The following is a 24,515-nucleotide window of genomic DNA, read 5'->3' as shown; positions in this document are numbered from 1 at the left end:
CAGTAACAGATCACCTGCCAATCCTAGCCAAAGGAGCATTTGTAAATAGTGTTCAATGTGGACCCAAGAGCACGAGACAGAGAATTAGTGGTGGGATAGCCACTCAAAGGCAGTAGCCCAGGCAAGTTGAAAGTGCACTGGTAAAGACAACATTACCTAGAAAGACTGTGCGGGTGGGTATAGCTCTCCAATTGATGGTTAAATAGAGAGGCACTGTTTGATGTGTTACACTACCTGCATATTGCATCCCGAATAATTGCCATCCAGGTGTTGCGCTCCTCCTTGGAATTGGTGTGGATTTCGTACATCTCAGGGCCCTCGTCAGAAGCACTGATAAGGAACATACCTTTCTCTTCATTGGCTACTTCCCTGACGATCAGCTTGTGCAGTGAAATGCCAGCTGGCTTCTGGTCCTGAGAATTTGGAGAGAGGTAGAGACTGAATTAGGACAATAACATAATGACTTAAAACAAACACACAACAAATGGCAAGAATACTTTTCTAAACAGATGAAAATACCCTTTCCTGTACATTCTTTTTGCAATTAGACTGTAGAGCAGTTCTCCAGCACTGCAAATCCCTTGAAAAATCAGAGATGACAAATCTCCCTCAATCATACATTTTTACCTCCCACCCAGCTGGTTTGCACAGAGTGAGGAGACTTACAGCTTGGCATTACACAACAGGTTTTCGGACAAGTACAAGAGTGAAATATGAGCCATACTGCTTTTTGCAAGAGGAAAGGAAGCAGAGTGACACTGGTTCGTATTGCTTGTACTGTACACCTTCAGTCTATTAACAAATGAGTAAAGCTTTGTTCAACGGCCTTTCCTCCACCCCTGCAAACTTACCACAGTGGCAAACAAATATTTCTGATCCTTTTCTTGAAGTAACAGAATCACATCTGTCAAAAGGACAGCCAGAATGTCTAAAAGAGAGGTGGAATAGGAAAATAATTAATAACTCATCCTCCTTGCTACTGATCCCCTCCTACCACACCCCTTCCCTTCCACATTCCTCCATCTTCAAGGCAAGCTGCTGTTTCTAGTTCCCAAACTTGGGATAGAAGTTACACTATAGAATTTCATTCCTTCTCACTGCAGTTCTCAGTTACTGGCATTAATAAATCAGGGAGCAATCTCGCCATTTGATTCATCTGTTGTTACAATCCTGCAATGGATCTTATTAAGAGGATGCTTTTGAACATCTCCCTGCTGTCACGAAACACAAGTTCCAAACTGCATTTCTACCTTTCAGCCGCCCAGACGCCGCCTTCCAGCAGACGACTCCATCATGTAAGAGTTTTCTCTTTGATCGCATCATGCTGATTTTATCGAAGGTGCTTCCGTTCTTGAGCCTGGCTGTCGACTTAATATCCATCCTGTCCACAATCACCTTCCAGCGGAAAGCTTTCTCGTACAGACTCACTTGCTCATCTACTTCTGTTATGGTGTCCTTTATTAGGGCCAATGCCTTGGTCAGCTCTTCATGATCCTCTGAGCCAGCTAGGGAAAGACAAGGGGAGCAATCATCATTTTTAGTGAGGTCTTGGAGACTCCATGTGTGCCTGCTTTACCTTCCTGAGCGCTACTCCATAGCTCTTAGGATCACACATTCTCCAGTGAGCTATCTTTTGAGTAACAGTGTACGTGGGGTGATGCAATGAATCAATGCCTACAATGTCCCACTTCTGTCTTCCAAATAGTACCTCATTTGACAGAGTCCTCAGATAGACATATATTAAGTACAATCCATCATTCTCTAAAGTTAATTTTAATGAGATCACTTCACATACTCAAGAAGAACTGGAATAACCCTGCCACTCCGAGATTGAAACTAAAGGGAATAAGTGGCCGATGCCAGTTGAACGAAGTGTGTCATAACTGGATAGGCTATGGGTACAGGTCCAGAATTCAGAGCAGAAAGCATTCTGGAAACGAATGAGTTAAGGGGAGAGAGTAATGTCTTGAAGGAAGCACAAGCTGAAAATGGAGTATATGAATCTGGCCACTGTGGTGCTTATAAAGTAAAGGGGGAAGGTATGGAGAGAGGGCTTGGATCACTGACATGCAAGACCTAAAGCATAAAACTACAGGTTGACGTCAAAAGTGAACTGAATGAATACATGAGGAGTGGAATTCTTCACGTTACGTCTGTCTAAATGTGCAACTTATAGTAATTTGTAATGCAAAATGGGTAGTCTTTTCAAAATCCAGCTTCATCAACATAACAGCAAAGTGACTGCTTCTGTTAAACGTATCATACCTTCAGTATTTTGAATAATCCTCTCCACTAGCACAGGGTACTTTGTAATGCGTTGAGTGACTAATAAAATGCACTCCTGCACTCCAAGGCGTCTCACCACAGAATAGTTACTTAATTTCTGTAAAAGATAAAATACGCTATATGAGACAGGTCTGTTTTTCTAAACACGCCTGAATAAATATCCCATTTCGGTCTCTTCACCATGCTCACCTTGATCAAGTTCTGAAACTTCTTATTCTGCTGATACATTACTTTGTAACAATTCACTGCTTCATTGTGCTGACCACAGAAGTTTCCATACTGCACTTTCATTTCATCTCCACATTCACCTGAAAACTGAAGAAAAAGTATATTTATAGATGTCCCTCCCCCAGTAATAACCCCACATATCTACATTGTAGTCAATTCAGGCAAAACTTGTCTTTTTTCTTAAAATTGGGAAATTTGGCAAGAATGATTTTCTTTATGAATTTAGTACATCAGCAGGGACAGTAAAGTTCTCTCAAGCACTAAGCCAGGTGCAGGATGTAGTATAGCCTTGTCTACACTGTTCTACTAAGTACAGCTGGTAAGGTACAAGGACTTGCTGTTGAGTTTCCATTTCAGCTGTGGATGAGTGTGAATCTCACTGCAGCACTGTAACACGTGAGAGGCGAGGTGTCCAAAACTGCTCAGTTCTTCAGGTGTGGTCTAAGCAGGACTGTGTTTCATTTTCCCCGTTTGTTGCAATGACCCAACATGCAGAAGTTCTTAATCTCATGAATAAAATTAAAAATTTAATTCAAGTTAGGCATAGGCTTTTTGCTCTGGGTTCACAGCTACCAGTCTCCTATCCAGAATTTATTTGTTGCAATGTCACACAAAAAAACCCACCTTCAATAAACAACCCCATCACCCACACATTCTTCCCACGGTCTCCCTTCCTCACCCCTGCTCTTTATTGTGTGGTGTACTATCCTCCCCTATCAGATTCTATCTTCTTCGGTCACCTCTCAGTTTCTCATTTCACTTGCACTCTCCCCCCTCCCAGGATCCACCTACCACCCTGTCAGCCCTTGCTCTACCCCTTTACCCCTCCAGCCTTTATCTCCCCTTTCTTTCCAGTCCTGAGGAAATGTCAAATGTCAGTTTCCCTCCATAGATACTGCCAGATCTACTGAGTTCCCCCATCTCCTTGGTGCTGCCCAGGTTCCCAGCATTTGCCAAAATTCTCCAAACTTGTAGTGATATGAGTGCTTATTCCTGTAAATTTCAAGTGGAAAGGTTTGTTGACTGCATTGTATTTATCAGTAAACAATAAACCAACTATTTTTACGTTTTTGATATAAATTTGCACTGAGTAAACTCGGTGAACATGTGGTAATTACTGAAGAAATAACAAGAAAACACTCAAACCAACTACAGAAAAGTTTAAAATTACATTTCAATCTTTGGGTGTGGACATTACTGGTAAACTCAGTTATTTATTGCCTATCCCTAACTATCCTTGGATCTGAGATCACTTCAGAGGACACCTGTACTGCGGCAAATCTAGAGTAAAAAAGAGCTGGAATTAGAACAGAAGATTTATTTCCCTAAAGCACATTAGGGAACAGATGTTTTAATTCATGACAAACCTATAGTTTCAGGGCCATGATGATTAATTCTAGGCTATTATTTCAGACCTTTGCTTTGTTAACAATTTAAATTCCTCAGTCAGAGTGGAATCTGAACTACCGTAGATTCCGGACTACAGAGCGCACCTGATTTTTAGCCGCTGGCACTAATTTTAGAAATAAAATCATTTTTTTAAATGTAAAGGCCGCACCGGATTTTAGGCCGCAGGTGTCCCACGTTGTAATATGAGATATTTACACAGAAAGATATTACACGTGAGGATTTTTTTAACTTTTAATTAAATCCATATGGTAACAAAAACAAATACATATTGCAAATGCTTTTTTTCGAACCGTGCCCGTACGCGGCTACTTTTAAATATACGTTGCGTATACTTCTTTACTGAACAACATTCCAATATCTCCTAACGACTGGTAAAAAATATATATACTGCAGCCTACCAGGAAAAGTTATTGATACCTTTAACTTAAAAGCAGAGTTCGCTCGGATCCAAAGCCGCTCGCGTAATGCCGCTCCCCCCCTCCTTTCCGTTTCATCGCAAACGGCATTTAAAAGCAGATTTCGCTCAGATCCAAAGCCGCTCCGCCGCTCGACCCCCTCCTTTCCGTTTCATCGCAAACGGCATTTTCCCACAAGACGCCGCGAAACCGGGTGTGTCGTCATAGCATCCCGCGATGTAGTACAGAAAACAAATATAGTTTAAACTAAGAGGGTAGGTAGCACAATGCTTCGAGTGTTTTCCATGTTGATGAGGGTGAGTACAAATGACTGATTTACAATAATTTAATTGTGAAAGTGCGCTTGATTTATCGTACAATTTCATTGGACCTCTGTGAACTACTCATCAATTTTATTGGTCTACTGTTACGAGGCAAAATGTTTACGAGGCGGCATGAAAAAAACCTTGCATTAGCCGCTCTGGATTATTGGCCGCAAAGTTCAAAGCTGTTCAAAATGTGGGAAAAAAGTAGCGGCTTAAAATCCGGAATCTACGGTAATCACTTGATCACAGTCTGGAAGCATCACTAGATTAACTAGACCTACGGACTTTTGATCCATACATGAGTTAAAAACCAACCAGAACAGCAGGGGAATTTAAATTCAAGTAATTAAACAACATCTGGAATAAGCAGCCAGCATCATTAACAGTAATCATGAAACTATCAGATTGTTTAAACTGCTCATCTGGTTCATTGCTGCTTTATGCATGTCTCCAGAGTTTAGTGATGTATTTAACCTTTGACAATTCTCTGAAATGGCTTGGCAAATTACCCAGTTCAAAGGAAACTGAGTACTAACAATAAACGGCGGCATTATCAAATGATACTTGAAAAAGGCGCAGTGCTGGAATATTAGTCCAATCCAGTAATAACCATAATCATTTACAATACAAACTGAAAATCTTGGAAACACTCAACAGCGCCTGTGGAAAGTGAAGCAGAGTTTCATTCAGGTTGAACTCTGTGTTGTCTAATCTGCTGAGAGTTTCCAATATGTTCTGTTTCAATTTCAGATTTCCAGTACTGACAATATTCTGATTTTCACTTTGGTACAGCTCATCGTCTCTTTCAATCTGAGGCATAAAAGGAAGCAGTAAAGCTCCTTTAGTCTCCATCAGCCAACAATGAGCCACAATTACACCTGCTGTTTACCTGTTGTGTGAGGACATCCCCAATTCTCTGGATGAGGTAATTCCGTTCACTCCCTTCCTCCAAAGAACTTTTCCGCCGTTCCTTCAACCGGGAGAAGAAACACTTGTGGATCTCCAGTAACTGGTGCAAGCAGGGAAAAATTCTTTTCACAATACGCTGGTCACTCAGCTGAAGCTCCTCCTCCATTCCCCGGCAGTACACATGCAGCATAATTTTCAGAGTTCGGACATGATGCATCTCCGTTTGCATTAGTTCTAGGGACAAATGAGAGAATCACAGATTTATAGATATTTATACCAAAGATGAGGCCATTCTATTTATTGAGTCTGTGTTGGCTGAAGGCGAGCTATTAAGATTATTCCCATTTTCCAGCTGTCCCTCAACAGCTTTGAAGGGCCAAGCTCAAAGCACGTCAAGTGAACTAATCACTTGATCACAGTCTGGAAGCATCACTAGATGCCCCTCGTCACCATTTCCCATCCCTTTGTCCCTTTCTCACGTTACCTCCTTGCCCACCCGTCACCTCCCTCTGATGCTCCTACCCCCCCCCACCCCTTTTCTTCCTTCTTCCATGGCCTTCTATCTCTTTCTCCAATCAACTTCCTAGCTCTTTGCTTCATCCTTGCCCCTCCAAGTTTCACTAACCACCCAGTGTTTCTTTCTCCCTTCCCCCCACCTACCAAATCTACTCCTCAGCTTTTCTTCTCCAGTCCTGCCCAAGGGTTTCGGCCCAAAGCATCAACTGTGCTTTTTTCCATAAATGCTGCCTGGCCTGCTGAGTTTTGTGTGTGTTGATCACTTACTCCTGAATGTGGCCAAAACCAGGGAGATGGTGATTGAAGTTAGGAGGAAGAGGACTGTCACAAGTCCTGCATACATTCTGGAAGAAGTTGCAGTGGTGAAGGAGTACAAATACTTGACTACAGACTTGACTGGAAAACCAACACCAAGGCCATTTACAAGAAGGGGATGAGCAGACTCTACTTTCTAAGGAAGCTGAAATTCTTCCGTGTGTGCAGCAGGATGCTGGAGATCTTTTGCCAGTCTGTTATAACCAGTGCAGTCTTCTTTGCTGCTTTATGTTGGGGGAGCAGCATCCGTGCTGGTGATGCAAAAAGACTAAATAAACTCAAAAAGGCTGGATCCATCCTTGGCTACAACCCGAACGCTATTGAGTTCACGGTGGAGAGGTCGTCACGAAACAAAGTGTTATCCATTATGGACAATCTGGCACATCCTCTCCATGACCTACTGAACAAGCAGCAGAGCTCCCTTCCAAACAGACTCAGTCAGCTCCGCTGTCACAAGGATCATTACAGAAAATCTTTCCTACCAAATGCAATAACCATATACAACAGTTCATCTCTGTGCAACAGAAGAACACACATCATAGTACAATAGTCTCTGTTTTATTATTTTGTACATATATTATTGCACAGTGGCAAATTCAATCCTACTGCACACCTTAATCCTAGCATATAGTATTTTCCTTACTACAGATTTTTCAGGCCAAATAGTACTTCCTTATCTCCCCTTTCTTAAATACTGGGAGTTACACTTTCTACCTCCCAAGTTGTTGGAACAATTCTAGAGTCAACATTCAGCAAACCGGACACTCAAGAATGCAGGTATAGCCAAGGCAGCCAATGCTGGAGCAGATTTGGGGCCAGACTGAATCTTGGGTTGGAATGAAGTGGCGGGGACCAGGCCCAAGAGTGGGTAACGAACCGATGCAGATTCAATCACTGACTCAAATTAAAAAGATTAAGGCATTGAGGCCGAGGGTGGAGGACAAACTGTAGTTCAGCTCACTACTCCGGGAAGCTTTACTAGCCTTAATGCCGAACTGACTCTTCAGTTACAGTCTACAGCCATCGGCATTCATCTCATCGTTGAAACTGGTTCCAAGGCTACGGCTTGCAGCCATTGAGATCTTGGACTGGCTGTAGCTCTGAACTAGCTACAAGGCTGGGGACTCTGTGGCTTGTGTTCTGCAGATTGTTTGTTCACTTTTTTTTTCATTATTTGCAAGATTTGCTCTTGCTTTTTCACACATTAAATATATGACTATCTTTATAGTGTGGATCTTTTTGTGAATTCCACTTTGTTTCTTTTGTTTTGTGGCTACCTGCAAGAGGATGAATCTCAAGGTTGTAAAAGAAATACATACTTTGATAATAAATGCACTTTGAACTATCTGTTCAGCAATCTCTTTCATAATGTTAACATTCCATACAGGGACGCTTCTGTGTCTAAATGGTCATTCTGAACTGATTACATATCATCTGTGCTGTTCCAATAATGAATCGTAACTGACTAAACAAGCACTCCATTCACCAGAGGTCTTCCTCGGCCTCTCCTTTCAGCCACTTTTACAAGAGCGGAGTTGAGTTCAACATTTTTTGACTATATAAATGAGCAGAGGGAGACATCACTGTGCATTTTTTCAACTTGCTGATCGCAGAAGTAAAATTTCTAGTGAGGGGGAAATTTGGCCTTGATTGCAACAAAGGTAGGTAGGTCATCAGGCCCTGAGGATTTATTAACCTGCAGTTTGATGTATTTCTCTAAATATTTTATTAATGTTAATTTTTTATGCATTAATGATATTCATGCTGAAATGTAGAAACTACAGTCATTATAACTTGACAGTTAAACTGCACACACAGCAAGCTCTCACAGACAGCAATATGAAAATGAAGAGATAACATTTATTAAGGGATAAATATTGGTCAGGAAACTAATGCACTATGATTAAAATGCACTGTGATTATTTATACCCTCCAGAGAAGACAGGCCTTGGACTTATCTGAAAGAGTATCTCTGGCATTTCCCTGTATTACATTGGAATTTCCACTAAGATTTTTGTGCTCAAGTTTCTGGAATGAAATTTAAAGCCTACTCCTGAGGTGCAGACTACCAATTGAGCAACAGCTGCCACAAGGTGTAATCTCGTCCAAAACATCCTGGGGCTGTTAAGCAATAAATGGTAAAATTGGGATGCGTTGCATGACATTATTTTCTTTGTTGCAATCAAGCCCCAAGTTCCCCCTCACTAGAGATTTTACTTCTGTCATCAGCAAGTTGGAAAATGCACAGTGATGTCTCCCTCTGCTCACTTATGTACTGAAGAAATGTTGAACTCCACTCCACTCTTGTAGAATTGGCTTAAAGGAGAGGCCGAGGAAAACCTCTGGTGAACAGAATGCTTGTTTAATCAGTTACAAGTCATTATTGCAACAGCACAGATGATGTGTAGTCAATTCAGAATGACCATTTAGACACACAAGCAAGCATCCCTGTACGGAAAACACAACGTTAGCATGAAAGTACAAGGAGGAATTAGGAAAGTGAATCAAAAATGACTGAAAATGGGATGTTGCATTAAAGTAGGCAGGCCGTGCTAAAACTGTACAAAGTGTTAAGTGGCACTACTGAATACAGTTTTGGTCACAATACAAACTGAACACTGCCTCAACTGTGCCAGTTCTTCACTGCCCTGAATTCCTCAAACTTTCAAAAATTTATCTACCTGCTCTTTAAATACTTAAAATAATCTAGCCTCCACTGCCCTCTAAGGAGAGAATTCCACAGATTCACCATCCTCCATCTAAAGAAATTCCTATTAACCTCTGTTTCAAATGACTGTCTTCTTTGGTCACGATCATTAATGGCTGTTTTATGAGGAAAGATCAAGAGGATTGGGTGTATACAGAGTTGAGAAAAATGTTGAATGTGCATCCTATTGGCCTGTATCTTTGCTGAATACGGACTTTAAGATTTTTAGTAAAATTTTGGCCAATAGATTAGAAAATATATTACCTCGAATTATCTCTGAAGATCAGACTGGATTTTATTAAAAATCGTTATTCATCTTTTAACATCAAAAAATTGATTAATATTATTTATACTCCTTCATCCAAAATACCAGAATGCGTCATTTCTTTAGATGCTGAAAAAGCATTTGATAGAGTTGAATGGCCATATTTATTTAATACGTTGCAGCATTTTAATTTTAGTTTGAAATTTATATCATGGATTAAGTTAATATATTATAAACCTTTGGCTTCAGTTTTCACCAATAATCAAAGATCTCCTTTTTTTCAGTTATTCCGAGGTATGAGGCAAGGCTGTCCTTTAAGTCCTTTACTACTCGACATTGTTTTGGAACCTTTAGTTATTGCCATTCGTGAATCACCTAATATTTTGGGTATTACCCGTGGAGAAGGGACTTATAAGTTATCGTTATATGCTGATGATTTGTTACTATACATATCTGACCCTGAGAGATCTATTCCTGCTATTTCGTCCTTGCTTGCTCAGTTTAGTAGCTTTTCTGGTTACAATCTGAATTTTAATAAGTGAATTATTTCCATTAAATATGCAAGTTCCAATTTATAAACACTTACCATTTAAAGTTGTCACAGATCATTTTACTTATTTGGGTATTAAAATTACCAAGAAACATAAGGATTTATTTAAAGTTAATTTTTTACCTTTAATTGACCAAATTAAGCAACTTATTACCAGGTGGTCCCCATTATCTTTGTCATTGGTTGGTCGAATTAATGCTATTAAGATGATAGTGTTACCCAAAATTTTATATTTATTCCAAGCACTACCAATTTTTATTCCTAAATCTTCTTTTGATATTATTGACTCTAAAATATCTTCGTATCTGTGGCAGAATAAAAATCCTAGACTAAGCAAAAAATATTTACAGAAGCCTAAGAAGGAGGGTGGTTTGGCTTTGCCAAACTTGAGATTTTACTATTGGGCAGTCAACATTCGATATTTAATATTTTGGACACAAGAATTGATTATAGCATCTTGCCCACAATGGGTAAATTTGGAATGTAAATCTGTACAAGACTTTTCACTGTTTTCAATTTTAGGATCTTCACTTCCTTTTTCTTTATCTAAATTGAATAAACAAATAACTATTCCTATAGTTAAACATACATTGCGAATATGGTTTCAATTTCGTAAATTTTTTGGCTTGAATAAGTTTATCTTATCAAGCCCTATTATATCTAACTTTTTCTTTCGACCCTCTTTTATGGATCAAGGCTTTGTATTATGGAAAACAAAAGGTATAACATGTTTTCGTAATCTATTTTTAGATAATAGTTTTATGTCCTTTGAACAGCTATCTAATAAATATAATTTACCTAAAACTCATTTTTTTTTTAGATATTTGCAAGTTAGAAATTTCTTGAATAATATGTTACAGTCTTTTCTGAAATTATGTCCAATGGACATTACAGAAATTTTTTTAGCTCTGAATCCTTGCCAGAAGGGTTCAGTAGCCACCATTTATAATATGATCATGAAAATACAGCCAGAAGTATCAGAAAAAATTAAGAAGGAATGGGAAAAAGAACTTCATTGTCTTATACCCACTGAGCAGTGGGAGAAAATTTTACAATTAGTCAATTCCTCTACTATTTGTGCTAAACATGCCCTAATACAATTTAAGGTTGTACATAGGGCTCACATGTCCAAGGATAAACTTGCTCGATTTTGCTCTCATGTTAATCCAACCTGTGACAGATGTCATTCTGAAGTAGCTTCATTGACCCACATGTTTTGGTCTTGCCCTTGTTTGCAAAATTATTGGAAAGATATTTTCTGTACTATTTCAACAGTTCTGAATATCAAATTGCAACCGCATCCTATTACTGCAATTTTCGGTTTACCAATGGTGGATAATATTTGTTTATCCCCCTCAGCTCGACGGATGATTGCATTTGTTACATTAATGGCTAGAAGATCTATCCTATTGAATTGGAAAGAAATTAATCCTCCAACTATATTTCAGTGGTTTTCTCAAACCATCTCTTGTTTGAGTTTAGAAAAAATTAGAAGTGTCTTTGATTCTTCAGTTAAATTTGAAGAAACTTGGAGACCATTTATCCAACATTTTCATATCATTAAACTGACTTTTCCTAAACCCTGCTTCTATTATCCTTAATTATTTGGATGGAGGTACAGAGTTATTGACGCTACTGTGTATATTTGACATAATGCAATGGCCCATGTTGGTTAGGTGTTTTTTTTTCTTTTCTTTTTTGGTTTTTTTTTCCCTCTTCTTATTTACTCCCTTTTTTCGCAATTACTATGAGTTTGGGAGGTTATTATATATGGATTATGATCATGAATGTATACTTAACCTATTAATTATGTACTTTCAAACTCTCTGTATTCATGTTTCATTTATGTTTGTTTAAAATTAATAAAAAGATTTAAAAAGAAAGAAAGAGAAAAGTGAGGAGTGATCTTACTGAAACACAAGATTCTTTTTGGGAATAGGAATTGGAGTTGGGAGTTAAGTTGTTATGGTAAATGCTGAGAATTCTCATTGTGGGGAATCTAAAGTGTGACCCATTTAAGGAGATAAGGGTGATAGCTTTCTCTGAGATTCATTAATCTTTGGAATTTCTCACCCAAAAGGAGGAACCTGGCCAAGATGAAAGGATTTTTGGTTTACAGATTACAGGGAACAGGCAAGAAGGTGAAACTAGGGTAAAACTAGATCAGCTACGATCTGAAAGGGTAAAGGCTTGAAGAGCCGCATGGCCATCTCGATCCAAATTACTTATGTATGATCAAGAGAATCGTTTCAGTTAAAGCTTAAAGCCAGTAAGGGTAGCAAGTAGACTTTGAGCAACATTGAAACAGCTGAGTATAGTGTTTGGGGGTGGTGAAGGAGAGGGCTGATGGCTGCAGAGCTGCAAGAATTTCACTGGCACCTCCGAGTCTAAAGTGATTTATGCCAAGTGGCTCCTGTTCTCCTGCTCGAAAAGATGTGACAACAGACATTAGGGCAAGAAGAGGCTAAAGTCAACTCTGATGATATTGGTCAAAAAGTTTAATAGTAATGTCTTCCAAGTTCACCCACAAAGGATGACAACCAAGTATTTGAGGGAAAGTTTAGTCAATGTGGAACCATGGTTTGCAAGAGACAGCAGCCTCAGGATAGAAAATTGGTCAAAGATATCTTGGTGAAACGTAGTGCATTTTGCAATGACTTTTGTGAAAAGTCCACACTCAACCTTTGTGACCAGGTGAAACCTCAGACCTTCGACTGCAGATGAGCCTAAAAAGATGTACATGAAAATTTTTGTACAAATGCACCAAGTGACTCAACACAAAGAGAGTGAGTATTTTTTAAAAAAAGTACTCAAGCCAGGTGTAATATTCAACTAGCAAATCACTGTGACTTGTGGAAATGTGGCATGCCTCCTTCAAAGGTACTGAACAAAATTTCAAACTCCTTGGTATTTCTAGAGAGATTAATAGGATGAAGACTTTCACTTCTTACCGTAAATCACATCCTGCCTTTTGATGACTTCCTTACTTTGTTTCTTTGCATATGCCTGGTCGACAGCAAAACTCCAAGATTCAGCTTCAAACTCTTGGCTATCTACCTCCAATTCTGCCTTCAGAGAGGCGTAAATGGTATCTGAACCACAAAATAAGAAGATTGATTAGGCAAGATTTATATTCATCCCTTTCCCTCAGTGCTACTTTATGAAGATGAGCCTTTCTGAGTTATCACTCTAGCACGAGACTATCTAATCCCCACCTCACAGCCAGATGTCCATATCTTACATTCTACCGATTTATGGAGTTTCCAGAACCCATCCATTTACAGGACATCCAATACCCCCTGCAGTTAAATATCACCACACACTAGTCTCAAAGGTGCTCCACAGATGTCTTCAGTGGCATCAATCAACACTGGTTACATCATGGCCTGGTAAGGAAACACCAATGTCCTTGAACAGACAATCCTACAAACAGTAGTGGATAGGGCCCAGTCCATCATGGGTCAAGTCCTCCCAACCACTGAGTACATCTACATGGAGTGCTGTCATAGGAAAGCAGCATCCAAGGACCTCCACCACCCAGGTCATGCTCACTTCTCCCTGCTGCTATCAGGAAGGAGGTACAGGAGTCCCAGGGCTCACATCAGCAGGTTCAGAAACAGTTATTAGGCTCTTGAACTAGTGGAGATATAACCATATAACAATTACAGCACGGAAACAGGCCATCTCGGCCCTTCTAGTCCGTGCCGAACACTTACTCTCGCCTAGTCCCACTGACCTGCACTCAACCCATAACCCTCCATTCCTTTCCTGTCCAGTCCATATACCTACCCAATTTTTTTAAAAAATGACAATATTGAACCTGCCTCTACCACTTCTACTGGAAGCTTGTTCCACACAGCTACCACTCTCTGAGTAAAGAAGTTTCCCCTCGTGTTACCCCTAAACTTTTGTCCCTTAACTCTCAACTCATGTCCTCTTGTTTGAATCTCCCCTACTCTCAATGGAAAAAGCCTATCCATGTCGACTCTATCTATCCCCCTCATAATTTTAAATACCTCGATCAAGTCCCCCCTCAACCTTCTACGCTACAAAGAATAAAGACCTAACTTGCTCAACCTTTCTCTGTAACTTAGGTGCTGAAACCCAGGTAACATTCTAGTAAATCTCCTCTGTACTCTCTCTATTTTGTTGACATCTTTCCTATAATTCGGTGACCAGAACTGTACACAATACTCCAAATTTGGCCTCACCAATGCCTTGTACAATTTTAACATTACATCCCAACTCCTATACTCAATGCTCTGATTTATAAAGGCAGCATACCAAAAGCTTTCTTCACCACCCTATCCACATGAGATTCCACCTTCAGGGAACTATGCACCATTATTCCTAGATCACTCTGTTCTACTGCATTCCTCAATGCCTTACCATTTACCATGTATGTCCTATTTTGATTAGTCCTACCAAAATGTAGCACCTCACACCTATCAGCATTAAACTCCATCTGCCATCTTTCAGTATGCTCTTCTAACTGGCTTAAATCTCTCTGCAAGCTTTGAAAACCTATTTCATTATCCACAACGCCACCTATCTTAGTATCATCTGCATACTTACTAATCCAATTTACCACCCTATCATCCAGATATCTTTACTCGCTCCATCACTAAATTGTTCCCATAACCTATGGACTCATTTTCATAGACACTTCATTTTATAGCTTTATTTATTTATTTGTTTTGTTGCCTTGTCTTGCACAGTGTGTTGTCTTTTGCACATTGGCTGTTTGTCCAACCTGTGAGTACAGTCTTTCATCTATTTTATTATGGTTCTTAGATTCACTAGAATGCCCACAAGAAAACGTATCTCAGGACTGTATATGGTGACATATACAGACTTTGATAATAAATTTACTTTGAATGTTGAACCAATGGGAGAGCAGATCATGAAGGATTGTAGTTATTTCAGCCTCTGCTCTGCCCATAGTGGGAGCAGATTTACACAATGTTTATTGTACTACACAGCCGAACGTGCTCACTTACTGTTATACATCACTCAGCATGATGTCCTACCTTCTGCCACAAGGGACTCAGATGATGAAACCAGACTTAGAGATTCCTCAGTCCATGGTTTACCTCTTGTGATTCCATTCTCCAGCTCCTGCTCCATCTCCCCTGCAGTTACTCTAAACCACCAAATATGCACATCATTAGAGTTCAACAGAATAAATAGTGGATAGAATAAATTCAACACATTGCTAGAATGTAATCAGGCTGGAAAGCTATTTCTGTTGGGACAAAGGACCTTATAAAATTTATCTGAAGTGCCCCAAACTATAAAAAGATAAATTTGTGTTAGCCATTTGGGTGTTGTATCCCACAGTATTTTGGCTCTTTCCTTCGGTTATTCTTTGATCAATATCGATTACATCAGGTGAGGTTCCTTCTTATAATTTAATTCAATATTCCAGGCGAGGTGGATTTGAGAAGTTTCACAGGCCTTTAATCACTTTACCTCTCATTACACCTCTGGGTGGATATTATAGTTCAAAGTTTTAGAAGTATCTATCAGTCACGATATTTCCCAATACCTGGAACTAATGAATTAACATTTTCTAAGTGTATAAAGTCATACAAACCCGTGATTGCTGATACTGCTAGCACTGGATGAAGAAGGTTGGGAAGGTCGTCTTGGTGGAATGGTCATGCCGGTATTCCGCACTGTGCCAGGCATGCCATCCGTGACCACTTGTGCACACCGTGACTGTTCCCTCACCGAAGACACTGTCCCAACAAAAAGATCAAATGTCAGTAAAATAAGACTAACTCTGCCTCTTCCATCTCAAACCCAAATCTTACAAGTTGTTTACGGTCCTGAAACTTTCATCCTTGACACTGGCACCACCACCCAGTGATATAAAGGCACAATTCTGATTTTGTTCTACAGTATTCCTTGATATTTTGCCTTATTAATATGGCCCTTCTATAGTTTATATCAGACACAAAAAATTAGCTTCTCATTTGTAATTCAATCTCAAGTGGTCGTAACTTGAGGCAAGGTGAATCTGAGTTTAGCAGGATGCAAATGGCCAAAAAACACAGGAAAATGCAAATACTAGTTGATTAAAAACAGAAAACAATGGAAATACTCAGGTCTGACAGCACCATTACAGAGAGAAATAGAGTTAAAATTTCAGATCAATGACTACTACTCCATAGCCCACAAATGAAGCCCACAAATCCACCATGCCACCATTTCCATAGCTCTTCCATCCACCAATGTCCTTGCCTCTAAGCCTTCAAACCACACATGACCCTCTGTCCTGTACCTTAGTCTTTGAACACCTTCACCCTGCAGGCTAAAAGTTCATTCTCAAACATATATCTACGAAATTCACCACGCTATTGTTCCTTTACTTAATTAGAAATTAGTTATTACCTCAAGTATTTTTTATAAGATAAAGAATCATATTTATATAGTTGATTTAAAACCTCCCAAATGATTTGAACTGCTTCACACCAAGGCTGATGTATTAAGGACTGCCTTTCCAGTGCAATGCTGAGAACAAACTACCGGTAGACATTTAATGCTTTAAATTAGCAAGTGAATTGAAGCTCGTGATGTTTATTTCAGTGACTCTGGTCAGCATTAACATTCCAAAGGTTTTAACCAGAGGAACAATCTTGCTGCAAAGTTAGTTTAAAAACCTTTCAAAATGATCAAGTTTTGCTGCAAAATCTCTGATGGTGAAACAGTCCAGAGATAAAGGAAGTTCACTTAGATGAGGAAGTAGAAACTAAAATATTCTAATGGAAATACAACACAGCCATGGAGAGTTAGCTATGCCTAATAATTTTGTGCCACTGATACACCTTCTTAGAGCTGTTTCCAAATTAAGCACTGGGATATGGAACGAAATAAAATCAAATGGAAGAACTCGGCGGGTCAAGCAGCATCCGTGGAGGCAAAAAGTGTAAGCTGACATTTTTGATGAAGGCCCTTCATCAGGATTAGTGTGGGGGGGGGTGGTGGTGGAGGAAGAGGAAAGATTGCAATATGGGGTGGGAATGGAGGTGGATTACAGGTTTACTGATGGGTGGCCAGATGGTCAGGTGGGGGAAGGATTGAGCGTGAGCGTGGATTACCGGAAATGGGAACATTCTATGTTTGCATCATTGGGTAGCTATCCAAGTGGAATATGAGTGCTGTTTTTCTAATTTGAATCTCGCCTCACTGTAATAATGGAAAAGGTCAAGGAAGACAGATTGATGTGGGAGTGGGGAGGAGAATTAAAATTGCATGCACCCATTAGCTCATGATGACTACTGCAACCAGAGCACAACCAGGTACTCATTAAAACAATCGACTATTCTGTACTTTATTTCACCAACTTAAAGGAGGCCACAGTGTAAACAATAGGAGCTGCTCTGTGACATACAACTGCCCACTAAGTTGCCACTGCAGACAAACCTGAGGGGCTCAGGGATAGATCACGTAGTAAATGGAAATTACCACACTGTTGCAGTTCAGGAGCACTTCAAGTCTTTGTGGCACATTGTTTAGATCTAACAAAATGAGCTTTCCACTGCATCTAAACCCTGAACCACAAGGATGCCACTACAAAGAGCTTGAAATTGTAAAGTACAAATCATTACCTTGATGAGCAAAACAAAACTTTAATTGTTTGGTCAACTTATGACACAGGGCAGCACAACCCAAGGTTGTCTTGGATAAAAACTTAATCTACTCCTTCAATCAAAAGCACTGCTTGTCAGCTGTTAGGCTGCGGCCCGGTTCAAATACTGATTTAAAGACCAGTGTGACCTGGATAATACAAGCTGAACTCAGGAATCTCAGCCAGTTGGAAGCACTCCACATGAAGGCAAAGTGTAGGATTAGATTACATATTCAATTCAGGATCTAATGAACTATTCCCCATGAGTGGCACACTGGCATTGCAAGTGTATGACTGTTTAATGGTTCTAGCAGCCCAAGTTCAATTCTGATATCTACAGTTGCCCACATTTTCACCAAAGTGCTCTAGGTTTGTCTCAACTCAAAGACATGCTCTATGTTAATTGGTTACTATAAAATACCCCTCATGTTGGCAGTTGGTGGAGTTAGTGGGGGAAGGGTGTTAATGGGTTAAGTGAGAGAATATGTTACAAAGAAGTGTGAAGGAAACTGGACTGATGGGATTGCACTGAATGACCCGATATGCAGTAAAGGAAAGATGGAAATATAAAATATGAAACATTCCTCAATAACAACAAAAATACCCCCCTTACAAAGAACCACACACAAAATGCTTGGGGAACTCAGCAGGCCAGGCAGCATCTGTAGAAAAGAATAAACAGCCAATATTTCTGTACGAGGCCCTTCTTCAGGAAAGGAAGAGAAGCCAGGGGGGAGGAGAGGAAGCCTTCTTACTCTGACTTCTCCTCTTCCTTTCCAGTCCTAATGAAGGGTCTCGGCCCAAAACGGAGACTGTACTCTCTTCCGTAGATGCTGCCTGGCCTGCTGAGTTCCTCCAGCATTTTGTGTGTGTTGCTTTGGATTTCCAGCATCTGCAGATATTATTGTGATAACCTCCTTCCTTACAAATTAGTCCACCTCATAATATTCTCTAAATTAGTTTATAAATTACTGGGAGACTGTTCTCTCACAGGACGGCCAGTGCTTCCACACACCAAGTGACAATCAGCATAGGAATGACAATCTGTGGCACAGGGACCAAAACTCCATCTAGTGATAAAAGTATGTAGTTGCAGACTTAGACTCCCAGAATAATATCCAAATAAGGACTGCTTGCATTCAGAGAACCTTTTGCACACATTACAGATTTTTAAAAATCTATTTCTGCAAACTTGTTGCAAAAAAGTGCAAAACACAAATGCGGATAAACCTATTCAAAATGAAACACTCTTAGTGCCAAGTTACCTCTACATTAAGATTTTGTTCCAAGTTTCTCTCCATTCCTCCAAGTGTGAATTATGTCACTGTGCAGATTCAAGGGTAAATCCTACCCCTCAGCCAACAGCTCATTTGTAGTGTGCAAGTGCAGCAATAATTAAATAAGCCACAGCTCTCCAAGTGTTTCCAGCCATGGAAGAAAATGAATTTCACCCACCTTGGCTTAGAAATTTTCTGGCTAAAGTTCACCCTTCCACAACCATTAAAGGAAAGCTTAGACAGTCATTATTAAAGTCTCTAACAATTTGTGCTTAAATTGGTTGCAGCATTTCCTACATTAATTTGCTGTAATGTGACTTTGGCAGGAAAAATGCTATATAAAGGCAAGCCCTTTTACAGAGCCTCTGTGCACTTATGAGGATGAATTACAAGGTGACAAACCACAGTAGGGCAGGTCAGACAAAAATGCAGATTGGTTTTAGGTATGTACAGAGGTGCATTGGGTGGTGGACAGTAAGGGGAGTCAGAAGTCATTCATATTTGCCCAGAATCCCCCTATCTGCCCACTGAGTAATGTCTGGTGCCTTGTGAAATCATCAATTGAGTTAGACAGAAACAACTGGCAACTTCAAGAAAGTGGTAAGTACCACTTACACCATAAAAGTGCCAGGCAATAACCATCTTGAACAAAAGTCAAACTAACCATTTACCCTTAATGAATGCTTTTCTATTGTCAAATTTCCTACCACCGATCTTGTGAAGCTTACCATTGGCCAGAAACTCAACTGGATCAGTTAAATAAATATTGTGGCTAAATGACAGGAACCCTGTTGTAAGTGACTTACTTCTTGATGTCCCAAAGCTAACAAGACTTGGGTCTTGGAACCAGAAGTATGATGAAAAACTTTCCACTTGGGATAAGTGCAAATCCAGTCCTGAGGTAACATGACAATATGCAGAACAAGGCAATCCACTTGATTAGAACTCTGCCCACACTTTAAACTTTCATTAACTCCAGCACTGATACACTGAGGTTACAATATAAAAAACCAAAAAGTGCACTTCCCTGGGATAACCAGCAGTACCTCCCAGATCAGTTCTATCTAACACCAGAGTTCAAAGGTTGCAGGGAGGCAAAAACATCAACTGAAGGCTGTCCTTCAAGCATCCATGATGCTGTGAAGGCATTTTGTAGTCTAAATTCTAGAAATCCTACTCAAGGACCTGTAGGTGTAGCCTCATCAGTACCCTATACAGTTGCAGCAGAAACTCCCTGCTCTTAAATTCAATTCCTCTATCAATGAAGGACAATATTCTATTTCCCTTCTTGATAACCTGTTGCATCTGCAAACCAACCTTTTGCAATTCATGTAGAAGCACTCCCAAGTTTCTTTGCACAACAGCATACTGCAGTCTTTCACCACTTAAATAATAATCTTCTAATTTTCCTTTCAAAGTGGATGAGCTTGCATTTACTAATTTTGTACTCTAACTGCCAGATCTTCGCTATATCTCTGTAGATTCTTTGTATCGCCTGCACAATTCCATTCAATTTAGCATCATCGGCAATCTGCCAAATCTTTAAAGTGTATCACAAATAATTGCAGGCCCAGAGACTACCCCTGTGGCACTCCACTGATCACTGCCAACAAGAGACACACCATTTATCTCAACTTCTGCATTCTATTGGTTAACCAATCCTCTATCCATTACCCTCAACTCCATGCACCCTAATCTTGGGGCAAGTCTTTTATGCAGCACCTATTGAACATCTTCTAGAAATCCAAGATTACAAAATCCACCTATTCTTATTCCCCTCTATCCCAGTACATTCATTGTATTCTCAAAGAACTCTGTTTGTCAAGAAGGACCTGCTCTTCATGAATCCATGCTGTGTCCATCTGATGGAACCACTTCTATCTAAAATCTCACTATTTCTGCCATAATGATAGCTTCAAGTAAGAGCAGTGAAACAGAGGGGGGATAAAAAACCTTAATTAAAATAGTTCCCAAAGATGAAGTATTCTAGAGGAAGGATGAAGCAACCATGGGTGACAAGGGAAGTCAAAGACAGCATAAAAGCAAAATGGCAGATAACAGCAAAAATTAGAGGGAAGTTAGAGAATTGGGAAGCTTTTAAAATTCAAGAGAATGCAACTAGAAAAACCACAGCAAAGAGAGAAACAATAAAATATAAAGGTAAACTAGCCAAAAAATATCAAAGAGGATACCAAAAGATTTTTCAGATAAATAAAGAGCAAAAGAGAGGGTAAAGTAGATATTGGACTGTTGTAAAATGACATTGTATAGGTAGCAGTGGGGAACAAACTCATTAAGTATTTTGCATCAGTCTTCACTGTGGAAGACAATAGCAATATGCCAGAAATTCAACAATGTCAGGGGCAGAAGTGAGTGTAGTTGCTATTAATGAGGTGCTTGGGAAACTGAAATGTCTGATCGTATAAAAAGTCAACTGGACATCTGAAGGTAGATACGTCAACTGGACCAGATGGATTACGCCCCAGGGAAGTAGCTAAAGAGATTGTGGGTGCTTTAGAAAAGATCTTTAAAGAATCATGAGATTCTGGAATGGTTTTGGAGGAGTGGAAAATTCCAAATATGATTCCACTCTTGAAGAAGGGAGGGAGGCAGAAGAAAGGAAATTATAGGCCAGTTAGCCTGACATCAGTGGTTGGGAAGATGTTGGAGTCCATTATTAAAAATGAGGTTTTGGGATAGTTAGAGGTCAAAGACAGCATGGTTTCCTCAGGGAAAATCTTGCCTGACAAATCTGTTGGAATCCTTTGAGGTAATAAAAGGCAAAATAGACAAAGATTTTCAGAGGGTTCTAATAAGGTGCCGCACATGAGGCTGCTTAACAAGTTAAAAGCCTATGGTATCACAGGAAAGATTGACTGATTGGCAGGAGTCAAAGAGTCAGAATAAAGGGGGCCTAGTCTGGTTGGCTGTCGGTGACTAGTGGTGTTCCGCAGGGGTTGGTAGCAGGGCCACTTCCTTTCACATCTACGTTAACAATTTGGATAATGGAATCGATGGCTTTGTGGTCAAGTTTGAAAATGAATCAAAGATAGGTGGAGGGATAGGTAGTTTTGAGGAAGCAGGGTGTCTGCAGAAGCACTTGGTAAGATTGGGAGAATGGGTAAAGAAGTGGCAAGTGGCAGATGGAATATAGTGGAGGGAAGTGTATAGTCATGCACTTGGCAGGATAAAAGGCAAATACTATTTTTTAAACATGGATAAAAATTCAGAAATCAGAGGTGCAGGATTCCCTAGAGGTTAACTTGCAGGTTGAGTTGGTCATAAGGAAGGCAAATGCAATGTCAGCATTCATTTCCAGAGGACTAGAATATAAGAGCAAGGATGTGATGCCGAGGTTTTAAAAGACATTGGTCAGACTGCACTTGGATTATTGCGAGCAACTTTGGGCCCCTTATCTAAGAGGTGCTGGTATTGGAAAGGGGAGAATGATTCCAGGAATGAAAGGGCTAACATGATGAGTGTTTGATTCCTTTGGGCCTGTACTCACTGGAGTTTAAAAAGAATGAGGCAGGGGGAGGGGGGCCGCAATGAAACCTATCAAATATTGAAAGCCTTAGACAAAGTGGACGTGGAGAGGGTGTTTCCTATAGTGGATGTCTAGGATCCTAGGGCACAGCCTCAGAACAGAGCTATGTTTATTTAGAATGGAGATGAGGAAGAATTTCTTTTATCAGAGGGTGGTGAATCTGTGGTATTCACTGCCACCGACAACTGGGGAGGCCGTCATTGAGTAGATTTAAAGCAGAGGTTGATAGGCTCTTGGTTATAGGAGAAGGATAATAAATCAGCCATGATGGAATGGCGGAGCAGACTCACTGAACCGAGTTGTCTAATTCTGCTCTTTTATCTTAAGCTCTTTGCATCAAGCCACGGTCCTGAAATATCAATTCTCTTTCTCCCTTTAAAAATACTGCCCAACTTACAGGATATTTTCCACAATTTGTATCTAACATCCCATTAATCTGCTTTTGTGAAGTACTCACCGTGATGGGTTGTGCTCTGTGGGCTTCCTGTAAGTTTTTGTTGGGAATCCTTTAGCTGTGGAAAAAGATTAGATAAAATGTTAATATTCGCATTGGGTTAACTGTACTCTGTAGTGTCAATAAATTACTATATTTATCAACTGCTCTAAAATATCATCCCTGATAATGCAGACTAATAAATGTCCTTTGTTAGAATGTGTTTTTTTCTTTGTAAGTTATTACAAGGGTTTATGGGCATAAATAAATATTAACCAGAAATCCCCAAGAATGTCCTTGGATCTCTGGAAGTATGTCAATATTGCCCTGAAGTGTATCAACATTTACTTGGGGTGTGTCTCAATATATACAAGGGACCTATAGATCAGACACTCACAAGGTAGCTTGAAAGCATGAAGGTTTTTTTAAAATATAGAGTGAATTATGAAAAAGACTATGTTAAGTAGTCTAAACTTCTTAACTAGTAGTCGGAGCAAGAAGGATGCGAGTGAACGGCTGACCTCCAGAGCAAAGGCAGTTTTACTACTCGGGGGTAAAAGAGATGCAAGACTGCGCAACGGAGGATGAGAGGTGACCTGATAGAGGTGTATAAGATGATGAGAAGCATTGATCATGTGGATAGTCAGAGGCTTTTTCCCCAGGGCTGAAATGGTTGCCATAAGAGGACACAGGTTTAAGGTGCTGGGGAGTAGGTACAGGGGAGATGTCAAGGGTAAGTTTTTTACTCAGAGAGTGGTGAGTGCGTGGAATGGGCTGCTGGCAACGGTGGTGGAGGTGGATATGATAGGGTCTTTTAAGAGACTTTTGTATAGGTACATGGAGCTTAGAAAAATAGAGGGCTATGGGTAAGCCTAGTAATTTCTAAGGTAGGGACATGTTCGTCACAAATTTGTGGGCTGAAGGGCCTATACTGTGCTGTAGGTTTTCTATGTTTCTAAGTTTTTAGGGATGAAGGTAATTAATTTTAAAGTATTTTTGCAAAATGAAGAGTTGCAAAGGGTTGGAGCATGGAATGCTTTGCTTCTGGCAACAGTTGAGGGGAGAGATTACTGCATCAAGCAAACTGCAGGCATTAGCACTGTATCAAATGGCCTCCTTCTAGGTTATAAACTGTTATGGCTAAATTATCAATAGAAAATCGATGGAATCCTTCTTCCAAAAATATACTTCACTGCAAATCACTTTGATGGGTTCACAGGTCTATTATATCTTAATGTAACCAGAAACAAGTAAATCCAGGAAAAGACCTTTACAGTTGGTCTGTGCACTCAAATGCTATTTTATCCCAAAGAACTGCAGTTTAAAGTATATACACAGCTGTCTATATACTGAACACCATCTACATGCAAAGGCACCAATTTTATGATAGACATCTTCAGTATAATTCCAGGTCTGTACTTGAGGTTGTTCACGTCAAGCTTGAAATCTGTATAACAGGGAATTATGGATTTTCCTCACACTCAGCATCCCACTGGGGAATCAAACACCAGTAGGAGTCAGCCTCAGAAAAGATGCTTAAATTTTGCTGCTCTTCTGGCAACTACAAATTGTGATACATTTACCTGTAAAATCCTTGCTCAACTTGACCTGAAAATATCTAAACTATTTCCTTTACAGCTCCTCAGACAGCCACCACCCTCATGCATGAAGGGGACTAAAATCACCACTTTCCGCTAACTTCAGAGTGTCAATAACAA

At 39.9% G+C, this 24,515-nt stretch overlaps 1 protein-coding gene across 5 annotated transcripts in view; it reads right to left on the bottom strand.

Annotated features, from left to right (window-relative positions):
* arhgef18b (rho/rac guanine nucleotide exchange factor (GEF) 18b) overlaps window positions 1–24,515 on the bottom strand; it is a 234,939-nt gene that overhangs the window by 36,817 nt on the left and 173,607 nt on the right. For all 5 annotated transcript variants that reach the window (XM_073068428.1, XM_073068429.1, XM_073068425.1 and 2 more), the window contains 10 exons: window positions 22,822–22,876; window positions 15,504–15,648; window positions 14,938–15,050; window positions 12,859–12,999; window positions 5,535–5,788; window positions 2,476–2,601; window positions 2,266–2,383; window positions 1,251–1,505; window positions 852–928; window positions 235–413 (listed from right to left, as the gene is read on the bottom strand). In XM_073068428.1, coding sequence (XP_072924529.1) covers window positions 235–413; window positions 852–928; window positions 1,251–1,505; window positions 2,266–2,383; window positions 2,476–2,601; window positions 5,535–5,788; window positions 12,859–12,999; window positions 14,938–15,050; window positions 15,504–15,648; window positions 22,822–22,876 — 1,463 coding nt within the window. The remainder of the gene's footprint in view (window positions 1–234; window positions 414–851; window positions 929–1,250; window positions 1,506–2,265; window positions 2,384–2,475; window positions 2,602–5,534; window positions 5,789–12,858; window positions 13,000–14,937; window positions 15,051–15,503; window positions 15,649–22,821; window positions 22,877–24,515) is intronic.

Source organism: Hemitrygon akajei, chromosome 16, assembly GCF_048418815.1.
Source record: "Hemitrygon akajei chromosome 16, sHemAka1.3, whole genome shotgun sequence".
Taxonomy (NCBI): Eukaryota; Metazoa; Chordata; class Chondrichthyes; order Myliobatiformes; family Dasyatidae; genus Hemitrygon; species Hemitrygon akajei.
The sequence above is the reverse complement of the archived record's forward strand: the minus strand, read 5'-3'. Positions and strand labels throughout refer to the sequence as shown.